General features: G+C 38.8%; 1 protein-coding gene across 1 annotated transcript; it reads right to left on the reverse strand.

The window, feature by feature from the left end:
* Positions 1–252: 252 nt before the first annotated feature.
* On the reverse strand, positions 253–10,869 carry LOC127806844 (thioredoxin-like 2, chloroplastic). The gene is made up of 4 exons (XM_052344382.1): positions 10,536–10,869; positions 2,108–2,290; positions 1,200–1,364; positions 253–842 (listed from the first exon to the last, which is right to left on the reverse strand). Exons 1-4 carry the CDS (start codon positions 10,734–10,736, stop codon positions 705–707), a joined length of 687 nt encoding a protein of 228 aa, XP_052200342.1. The 5' UTR covers positions 10,737–10,869; the 3' UTR covers positions 253–704.
* Positions 10,870–12,135: the final 1,266 nt, after the last annotated feature.

Here is a 12,135-nt window from a genome sequence, read left to right on the forward strand (position 1 = left end):
TTATTTTTTTGTTAAAAGACATGAAAGCAAGCTAACCCTATTGTCCGATAGTGCCATCAGTTTTCAAATATTTTAAAAATAAAAGTTGAATTTATTGTTTGATATATAAAAAAAAAAAAGAAAGAGATTAATTTGAAGATGAACTGCAATTCGAATAATAGAGAGAATAACTTAATGTTGGTTTATGAGTAAAGAGCAGCAGCGATGCCAAAAAGATTGAATTGCATGCTACTATTTTGGCTGGCCCAGATCGATTGGAAACAACAATTCTTCATTAATTCTTATAATTAAAAGAAGGGGCAGTGGCATACATAGGGATAAATCTGAGCATCTATAAAGCAGGCTGCTCTGGGTCTCCTATTTAGTTTTGCTGCAGCAATAACAAATATCTCCTTGACTAGAGTAAAATTTTAACACAAAAGCAAAGGTATCATCATTAAATAAAAAGACAGCCTTGAATTTCATTCTCTTTTCGCCGCAATCGGTGAGCAAAACTAAACTATATTACAAGCAGAGAAGTTTGAGCCGACGCAGAAATCTCAGCCAGCTGTTGGGCATCATCCTCTGCTTTCCATTCTTCTGGGAAAACAATGCAAATTTACAAAATAAAATTTCCAAAGCTACCAACCATATGGTCGTCCATTGCTGCTGCCAAGAATCAGAGGGATGCACATTATGGACAAATTCCCAAATCGAAATAAACCCTACGTTGTAGAGGACCCTGCTTGTGTGTCCTTTGGAGCAGATAAAGTTTCCAGGTTGAGATCTCCAACACCCTTAGGCGGGCCAATGCTGCAGCGAGCAGTGTTGTGCGCCTCAATGGCCTCTTTTATTTTCTGAAACTGTTGACCGTATTCAAAAACCATCAGAAATCTAGCCATGAGAAAAGGTACAAATGTGTAGCATATTGGATACAGAAGGTTCCTTGTTTCTACTAACTTCTTTATTTATCTATCCAAAAGAAAGGTCCTTCAAGAAGTTGAACAGAAAAATTGCTAACCCAGAAGCCCCCCATGCAATAATTATGTAGTACTCATATCAAGCAATTGCTTAAAAATCCCAACTGATCCTACAAATTTCATGGTTTCTATACTTTCTTCTCTACAGACAAGTGGAAGATTTCTCATGCCTAAAGTCATAATGCATCGCATTGCATGTACACATAAAAATGAAAAAGGTAGTGCAACAGGTGTTCTTACCTTAGCAAGTGAACATGAAAAAGATTCCAGCTGTCCATCAGCTCCACGATAGAAGTGGAAATAAGGGAGCACCTTCACATTCAAGTTTTTGCACATAGACTTATTCTCATCGAAATTAACTTTCAGGAACAGAATTTCAGGGTGCTCTTCAGCAGTTTTACAGAGCTGAAAATTCCAGTATCAGATACATCCTCCAGAATAATATTAACTTAATCCAACACCAACTTCAGGAACATCATGAAATAGATGCAATCTACTTCATTCAGCTATGTTAAAGATCTCATAAAATTTGTATGTGTCTATTCAATTGATTTCTAACTTGGTATTCTAGAACATAGATAGGAACTTACAAGTGAAGACATTGGAAACTACCAAGCAAAAAACAAAAAAAGGCTTCGGAAATTGACAAAGTAATGCAGTTAGCAAAACAATCACTTTCCAATCAAATACAATAGATTGTGTCATCAAAAAAGCTTATATGCAATCTAAATGCATGCTTTTCTGATTTTGAACCAACTCAAAGAAGTCTACAATCTGAACATTTTTAACTCCTTATATTGGCCTTTTAGGGATGGCACACCATGAAAAAAATTCTCAAGCCTCTTTAGCACCAAAGAAATATTACAAGGGCTTTCCTCATTACACAGCACAAGAGAGTAAAACGGTACTGATACCACAAAGATTTCTCATTCCCCACTTATCATAAGGAAATATAGTGTCTCCACGGTCATATCTGCTTGAGACCTATCTTCAGTAGTTTCTCAATAATATTTGGACATGTTTTTCCTTCTTTGAGAAATAAAATATCTGGAAGCTAGCTACTAAAAGCAGTAAAGCAGTTCAACTAGTATAGCCTAAAATTGTCAAGGCTATAAAGCCATAAATAAATCATTTGTGACAGAGGTTACCTTGGGAAAAAGTGCTCGGCAAGAAGCACACCAAGTACCATAAAATTCAACTATAACTAGTCTGTCTTCAGCCTGACTTAAAGCACTCAAGAAGTCTTGTGTAGAATGAATGTCAATCATGTTTGGTCCTGCATTTTTTTCCCACCATTTTGGCTGTTCAGTTTCAGCAACAGTTGCATGTACCTGAAGTTAACATCCAACAGAAACACAAGAAATTTTAAATAAACAATGTGCACAAAATTTTGTTCATTTAGTACAAAAATCAATGTAATTATATGAGAATGATATCATGATAAATGTCTGAAAAAAGGGCATCCCCGCTACATAAGGCTCTCCACTTTGGGAGGGTCAAGAGAGGGTTGTTTTTGTATGCAGCTTTACCTCGTTTCAAAAAAAGGCTATTTCTACAACTGAGCCCATGACTTGCCAATCAAAAAGGAGCAACCTTATGTTGCTACCAAGTCTCAGCCTCACATTAGATGTCGATGGATTTTTTAAAACATTCAATTTCAACTTCTATTTATTACGTTTTGATAACAAAATTTCATGCCAAATAATTACAATGACCACCTTCATAGATTTTTAAAATCAGAAGTTTCCGAAAGTACAAGTAAAACCAAAACTGAGCATATAGAATGAAACTCTAATAGAAAATCAGAATATAAATAAAGGAACAATCAGTACTGAAGGCTAAGAGTTTTCAAATTGGTAATTTGAATATGATAAGTGTTAATGCAATTCCTAGAATTCAGGCAAAAAGATAATTTAAATGTTTACACAAACAGTTGTAGAATGTTAAATTAAAACATCGGGAAATAGTTTTAAAATCAGGAGTTTTCCAAAAATACGAGTAGTGCCAAAACTGAAGAATATATGGAATTAAACTATAGCAGAAAATAAGAATAGAAATAAAGGAACAATCAATATTGAATGCTAAGAAGAACCCTAATTGAACTCTATTCAATACAAGGATGGATAGACTGGTGTAAATGTGACCCAAAGATTATTAAGGCAACTAAGTGAAGAAATGCATGGGGTGCTTTATATGATCAGTGCATGCTTATGAGACCCAAAAGAAATTCATAGGACAGTTGTAAGAATGATCAAGCTTTACAATACCAAAAGTTGGGAAATTAAGACTGGAATATATATATATACATATATATATATATAGAGAGAGAGAGAGAGAAAACAAGTTGTTTTAAATTCTCTATTCATAGTTAGGTATGCATACAGCTCTACAGAAAAAACTAACTCTGTACAACTGAAAGAAACAGCATTGTGTACAATACAACTAAGCTGCATCCTTCTAACACTACCCCTCAAGCAGGCACATATATATCATAGGTGTCTAGCTTGGTACAAGTGTAGTCAAGCCAGGGACCCATAATGCCTTTGAACAAATAGAAGACCCGAAGTAGGTAAACTCATGGTATAATTGGAGGTGAACAAAACAAACTGTTTTTCACACCTGTGTTTGAACTTAGATGAGGTATTTATACATGACAGGCCCCGGTTTGCTCCTAGAACATAGGGATACAAAATAAAAATTCAAATATGGTACAACAAATAAGATAGGATTCAAACTTAAGTGATAGTTCCATCCTATCTTTATGGAACTACTTTATCTCTAACTTTTTATCCCTTCTTTATCGTCTCAACCATCTTTAATTTAAAAACTTTTTCAATCTCTTCTTATCATCTTATCTCCTTTACCACTCATTCCAATCTCTTCTTACACCACATAGCAATAGATATTTCGTATTTTCTTCCTTCAACAACCTTTGTAAGAAGATCAACCAATTGGTCATTAGAGCCAACAAATGAGGTACTAATCTCTCCAGAAATGAACTGTTGTCTCACAAAATGACAGTCTATCTTTATGTGTTTAGTTTGTTCATGAAAAACGGAATTAGAAGCAATATGTAGGGCTGCCTGATTATCACAAATAAGCTGCCTAAGCTCCTAAATCTCCAAATCTCAACTTCTTAAGGAGTTGTTAAGCCAAATCAGCTCACATGTGGAACCTGGAATAGCATAACTGCCATAACCACTACATACAAACAATAATAGCAGGAAAAGAACACAGTTACAGTGCTGCCCCTAGGAATGTGACAAATCCCCCCCCCCCCCCCCCCCCCGCGGGAAATACTTCTTATCCCCAAGAAGTTACAAAAGCTGGGCAATCCAAGGGAACTACTTGAGGAGGTCCAGCAAGTACTCCCATGTTGTGTGATCCGGATGTGAGTGAGTCCATTGCACTAGTACTTGTATCAGGGGCACCGAATTCTAATAGGTCACCCTTTTCTCCAGTATTGCTAGGGGTTCCACTTCGACGAGGGAAGATCCCCACTGATGGGATTAGTAGGGCCAATCACTTTCTTCAGTAGAAAGACATGGAAAACATGATGTATTCCCACCCCATCAGGTAGCTGCAGCCCATATGCCACTGTGCCAACCTTGGCTGTTGCAGGAAAGGGCCAGTAGTATTTAGGACTGAGCTTAGTTGTAGGGATTGTGGGGAAGAGCTGCTGTTGAAATCGTTTTACTTTCAAATAGACCATGTCGCCCATTTCAAAAGTTCTCTCACTCCTTTTTCTATCTGTCAGTTGTTTCATTCTATACTATGCAAGGGTAAGCTCCCTCTTTATCACCTACGAGGTATCCTGCCTCTGCCTTAGGTATTGGTCCACCATGGTTTCTGCTGTAGTGCATGACTGCAGGGAGTATTGGCAGTTTGTATTCAAAGAGAGCTTCAAATGGGGATCTTTTGAGGGATGTATAGAGTTATACCACCACCATGCCAGAGGCAGCCATCTGTTCCAACTTTTGGGCCTAGAAAAACAAAGACATCTGAGGTAGGTTTTTAGGCATTGGTTCACCCTTTCAGTCTGTCCATCGGTCTCTGGGTGATAAGCCATTAACATATGTAGTCCTACCCCCAAATTCTTGAACAACTGTCTCCAGAACCAGCTAGTAAATATTTTGTCCCAGTCAAAAATTATGGATGGGGGAAACCATCTACCTTAACACTAAATTCATTAGTTTCTGTGCAACTTCTGGGGCTCTAAAAAGGTGTTCCAGGCTTACAAAATAACTGAACTTTGTTAGCTTATCCATCGCCACCTGTATAGTGTCGTGACCCTCTGATTTCGACAAAATCCATTGAAATATATTCCCATGCTTGAGCTAGTATGTCCAGGGGTTGCAGCAAGCCAGGATAAGGTACCTGTTCATGTTTGCATTGTTGGTAGGTAGCATAATTTAATACATATTGTGTTGCATCCCTTTCAAGATCGGGCCAACAGAACAACTGCCTCACTCGATGGTGGGTAACATTCAAACCCCCGTACCCTCCTACTGGTGAGTCGTGTAGTGATTGTAGGATCCTCTCCCTAAGCTCGACATCCTCCCCAATCACCAATCTTCCCTTATAACAGAGTAGTCCGGCTGTTAAGGTTAACCTCTACTAGGAGGTCCTTGGTCCATGTTGACTGTTCATAGCTTGTTGTTATGTCTTGTACCCAGTCAGGAACTACAGCTGAGATAGCTTGATAACTCCACATTTCCTCCTTCCTAGACAGAGCATATGCCACTGTATTTTCCTTCCCCTTTCTATATCGTATAATGTAGTCGAACCAAGTAATTTGGTAACCCCTTTCCTTTGCAATTGCAACTGAGTGTGGACTCTCTGTTGTGTTAAGAACTTAAGACTCTCATGGTCGGTTTATCACAAACCAATTTCCCTCCAAGTAATATCTCCATTTGTCAACAGCTAGGAACACTATAATTAATTATTTATCATATATGCTTAGTCCCAAGTGTTTTGGGGCTAAGGAAAGCCACAGGTTTGCCTTCTTCAACCAAGACAGCTCTTACCCCTATCTCACAAGCATCTATTTCCAAAGTGAAGGGCTTTGAAAAATCGGGCAAAGCTAATATAGGAGCTTGTGTCATAGCTATTTTTAGTGTCTGGAAGGCTCCCTCCACCCCCGTGTTCCAACAAAAACTATTTTTCTTAAGTAAATCAATCAGGGGCTTGCTTATGACCCCATATCTCCTAATAAACCTTCTATAACACCCGATTAAGCCTAGGAAGCCCCTTAGCTCCTTGATAGTTTGAGGTCTTAGCCAGTTGCCGCAATCTTTTTAGGGTCTATACTTACCCTTTCTTCGGTGATGATATGGCTTAATACTCCACCTTTGTTTCAGCAAATGTATACTTGGACCTCTTCACAAATAATTGATTAGATTTGAAGATCTCAAATGTTGTTCTTAGATGAGTTAAATGTTGGTCCAGGGATGGGCTATATATGAGGATGTTATCAAAGAACACAAGGATAAATTTCCTCAAGTAGGGTTCAAAAATATGATTCATCAGGCCCTAGAATGTGGCTAGGGCATTAGTCAAGCTAAAAGACATAACTAGAAATTCGTGGTGCCCTTGATGAGTTCGAAAGGCTATATTGGGGCTATCTATTGGGTTTATCCAGATTTGACGGTATCCGGATGTTAGGTCCAATTTGAAAAAGATTGTGGCTCCGATTAGTTCATCTAGTAGGTTCTTGATGATGGGGGTGGGGAATTTTCTTTTAACTGTGATAAAATTCAATTGGCGATAGTCTACACAAAACCACTAAGTCCCATCCTTCTTCTTAACTAAAAGGATAGGAGAGGCGAAAGGGCTTTGGCTTGGCTGGATTATAGATTTAGACAGCATTTCTTTTACTAGCTTCTCAATTTCATCCTTCTGTAAGGGAGATTATCTATAGGATCAGATGTTAATGGGTTTTGTATTTGGTTTTAGGTGTATGGAGTGGTCTAGGAATTGATGTGGGGCTAAGGCTGATGGTTCGACAATGAGGTCCTCAAATTCAATCAATAATGAGTGTAAGGGATCGCAAGGATTTACCTTTGTGATCGAATGTAAGGTAGAAGTAGAGGCAGGCCATGAACGATCTGGAACTACTATTGCTGCCTATCCTCTTTCTTCTTCTGCTCCCACCTCAACTTCCACTGTGTATATGGATTGTAATTGAGTTATCGTAGTTCCTCCTTGTTCTATCAGTTTCTACATCTTTCAACTGGACATCATCCTACATTCTCCCGTCTCCATACATCCCGTTAACGTGACCTTCTTCCCTTCTACCTCAAAGGTGACCTCCAGAGTATTGAAATCAAATACCAAAGGGCTAAACATGTTCATCCAATCCACCCTAAGAACAATGTGGCAACCACCTAACTTCAGGATTCGAAGATCTGCAATGAACTCTTGGCCATGCGTCACCCATTTAAATCCCCGACACTTACATCTGCTTATCATCTTGATGCCATTGGCAATTATAACAAATAAGGGAGGGGTTTCCTGGGTTACACACTGCAAGTCTGTGGCAGTCTCCTCATCAAGGAAGCTATGAGTGCTTCCACTATCGATGAGGATCATCATCTCCTTCTTTCCCATCAATCATTTCACTTTAAGTATTCTACTCGAGGGGTAGCCTTACAAGGCATGCATGGATATTTCTCCATCTTCTTCCTTTGCTGCCATACTTCCTATGATCACCGGCTCTCCAACTTCTTCTATCCCTTCCTCATCCTCTTCTTCTTGTCCCTCCATTTGCAATAGTTGTCTTCTACATTGGTGAATAGGGCCATACTTCTCACCACAACAGAAACAAAGCCCCAGTTAACGCTTCTGCTCCACTAAAAGTGACTGCACTAGAGTGGTAGTAGAGAAATTTCTAGAGGCTAGGTTTCCCTTCTACACCAATTGATTGCTACTTTTAAGATTCGTTCTTCCATTGCTTTGTGGAACATATTCCTGATAACTCTTGGTTGATAGTTTGTGCTTCTTAGCAAATGCCTCTAAGGCCATCTCCTAGAGTTCAACTTGTTCTGTGGCCTGCTTAACCATGGCCGGTTGCAACATTTTGATTGTTGGCCTAAGTTGCTCATCCAACTTGCTGATAAAGCTGGACACAAAGTAGGATTCATCCAGGGTTGGGTGTGACAGTGAGAGGAGGGATCTCAATTCCTCAAATCTGATTTAGCATTCATCCATCGAACCTTCCTACCTAAACTTGTTGAACTCCTCAATTACATTCGTTTTTTATCTTTCTCCGAATCGAGTGCAAAGGTCGATTACAAACTCCAACCAACTCCACTCCATTCTGCTCTAGCTCCACCCCTAAAACCAAGCGTCTACCACATTGTTGAGATATGCAGCTACCATGTTGACCTTTTTCCTCTCTACTACTCGATACTGGTGAAAGAACCTCTCACTAAGGATGGAGATTTCGACATTTGAAGGTATAAAGCCTAGATGGTGGATTTATGTGGCTTTCGTAGGCTCCCCTAACCGATGTCTCCCTATCCAATTCCAGTCGATCCTCGGTTTCCAGAGGATCGAAAGCTTGTTGTCGGTTTCTTGGCGCCAATAGGATTAGTGTCGTGGTGGACCTAGGGAGGGAAATCGGAGGCTCACGTTTGATTACCTGGAGAACATGCTCAAGGTAGCGCTCAATTGTTGGCCCAGACTAGAGAATTCATCCTTGAGGCCCATTACTGTTTTCTCCAATGATAGCTGTGCCTAGCAAGTAGCTACGTTTTCCGATCGGCAGCCTGTGACCGTTTCCTCCAATGACAATGTGATGCCGCATTTTCAGACTAATTGCGACTCACCTCCTCCTACATCTATTGAATTCCCATTTTCATTGTCTCCAACCGATCCTCCATTCGCTCTTGGTTTTGGTGTAATCCAACCCCCATTACGGTGTTTCATCCTTGTACCTTCCGCCATTCTCTTACTTCCAACTAACGCCCTTGGATGTCGATGTTGGTCACTGGTCGAGATTGAATTGCAACTTCCGATTGCGATCAATGTGTCTCACTTCGTTGGCCTAAGACCGTCTGGCTCTGATACCACTTGTCAGATCCAAAGGATCTGGCAAATGTGAAATCGAGAGTTTGGGGAAATTTTGGAGGGAAGATTTGAATAAAGAGAGGGAGAGGGAAAGTAGGAGGGAGGATGATCGAAGAGAGAGAGAAGAGAGAGAAAAGATAACAGAAAGTTGGAGAGGAAAGATCAATTAGCATGATGATCCCCATCCTCTATTATGGCTTATTTATAGCCCAGCCATACAAAGTTCCATAGTGTACAACCCGGAATAGCATAATTACCATAACCACTACATACAAACAATAATAGCAGGAAAAGAATACAGTTACAATACTGCCCCTAGGAATGTGACACTAGTATAACCACTCCTTTTTTTGCCATGTAGTGTAGTTGGCACAAATAATTATAGGGGCTTTGAAGTATAGAGAAATAAATTGATAGTGTCAGGAGGACCCATTCTCCCTTCCTATAGTTTCCCTTTTTTGGATATGGGGGGATGCTCCATTCTCCTCAGACTCCTTTTAGCTTTTCCTGATGATATTTTTTGTTTTGTTTGTTTCTATATAAGATGTAATACAAGTTATAAGGGCTTTACAAAAGATAAGGCTATAGATAGAAATGACTAATGAGATAGAATTCATTTAACTGACCCCATACAGTGGGATACAAGCTTGATAAAAAAAACGTTACAAAGAAAAAACACAAGGCAGCAACCTTTCATGTTTCTTCAGAAATTTAGCCAAGATAACATAGTTAATGCTGAAATGCCCATCAGCCTCTCCTCCGTTTGAAACTCCCCAGAAGAAGATTTTAAGGACCACATTCTATAACCATTGGGTAAACCAATCAAATTTCAAGCCAACACAAAAACAAAATAACTGTTTATTTATTTATTTATTTATTTATTTAGAGCTCTGAGATTTTCCTTCCCAGGCAGGTGAAGTAAAATTAGCAGTGAAATTACCAACAAGCTATAGAAACAATAGATGCAATTTCACATAAACCACACGGCCAAATGAATAAAAAATATCGTTTGGGAGCTTAATGACAGCCAAAAATAGCTTCTTCCAGTGTTCCCCGCATAACTATGTGAGAAAAAGGACGGCAGAAGAAGCTAAAAGGGATCTGGAATTATCAATTTTCAATTTTTACCTTCATAGCACATCAAATGCTAAATGCCGCAGGTGATCCAGTGGAAATCAATTAATACAATAAAAATCAACACGTGGTGTTATGCTGCATACGAGCGCCATAAAAAATCTTCTAATTTTCAACTTAAAATTCCAGTACCAAAGCGTCTATAAACTGAAGGTCTGCAAACTAAGAGAAACCCTCAATTTCGGAAAACCTACAGATTTCCGTCCCTACAAACATCATAAAATCCAAAAACAATAGGGGAAAAAGCGCAGTAAATCATATGACGCAAACGCGTTGCTCAATTGACTTCAGTACCGGTCGCTCGTGTAACTATAACCAAAAGCAGAGCAAGGATTAAAGGGAGAGTATTGCCAAAAGAGGTCTTAATTTCACCTTGAAGGAATCGAATTGCTTCGCGGGTCTGAAAGGAAATCGAGCGACGATTCCAGTAGTAGAAGGGCAATTTGCGGCCGATAGAATCCTCTTATACAATTTCTGACTGGGCGGGATAGCGGGTTGCAGAGATTTGAAGGAGGTTAGCACCGAAGAAGATAAGCTGAGCGAATTAAAAGATAGTCGAGCAACATCGGCCATTGAAGAGACAGATTTTCCTATACACTATTGATTATTATATATGCACGGATTTTATTTAAATCAGTTGAAAGCAAAAGTAAACGCCATGAAAGCAAGCTCTCTGTCTGCCGCTCGCTTTCCCTATGCCGCGCTAAATATCGGAAGAGTCTTTGTGTGAACCAGATCATCCACGAATAGGATGGCAAGTTGAGAATGCGAGTCCGACCCGAACCCGAGATGTTTATAATGGAATTTATTTTTCTTTTTCAGTCTTAATTCAATTAAATATTTATTTATGACAATGTTTTTCTAACATTGATTAATAAAATTTAACATTTTAAAAAAAATATTTTTATTTTTGTTGTAAATATATTTAAGAAATTAAAATTTATCAAATTATATCTAAATAAACAATAAATTTTATTGCGTCATATACTCGTATTATTAAAATATAATTTATATTATTAAAAGGTAAAAGAATGGCACAATTCTTCTGACTTAAATTTGAAAGATAACTTGCGAACAAAATAACTATCAATAGATAATTACTAGTTTATCACATTTTCAAATAATTTAGAAGCTATATTTCTATTTGATCATATCTTTTTCAGATAACTAAAATCTACGTTATATTTACTTAACTCATTTTATAACTATAAAATCTAACATAATCATTTCTTTTTATCTCCATCTAACAAGTGAGATTTTCTCATAATACAAAATTATCAAGACCAAAAATCTCATATATGATAATTCTGAGTATCTTGATCTCCCACCTATATAAAAGTATTGAACTTCCACAAGTAAACCAAACAACTCCAAACATTCAATACTTTTTATTACTTATTTAATATATTAACTTTAGGGCATGTTTGATTGGCCACATTTTTTATAGAAAATGGCTATTTTTCATCTAAATTCTAGTTTTGGTAATGTTTGATTGCTTAATTTTCTAGGTAAGTTAAATTCTCACTTGAGAGTCACATGACTCTCTTTTCTCACTTTTGCTGAAAAATCAATTCTTAGGGTGGGGGAGAGAAATTATTTTCTAGGCAAGAGGGAACCTTCGATTTGCAGCGAAAGAGGAGGAAGGGCAGCGATTAGAGCTCAGTGGGGAAACCATGGTTAAGAACGAGTGCGAGCGAGAGAGAGAGAGCGAGCGATCTACTACCAACGATGGAGCGAGAGAGGGGGAGGGGCAGTGACTGGAGCTCAGTGGGAAGCCATGGCTAAGAGTGAGTGCGAGTGAGAGAAAAAGCGAGTGTGAGCGAGAGAGAGAGAGAGTGAGTGAGCAATCTACAGCCAGTGATGGAGCGAGCGAGAAAGAGGGTGAGTGAGAGAAAAGGCGAGTGAACAACAGCCAGCAATGGAGTGACGTTGCGCGACTAAGGGGTGAACGATGAGGGCGGCAGTGACGGCC

This window comes from Diospyros lotus, chromosome 7 (assembly GCF_014633365.1).
Source record: "Diospyros lotus cultivar Yz01 chromosome 7, ASM1463336v1, whole genome shotgun sequence".
Lineage (NCBI taxonomy): Eukaryota > Viridiplantae > Streptophyta > Magnoliopsida > Ericales > Ebenaceae > Diospyros > Diospyros lotus.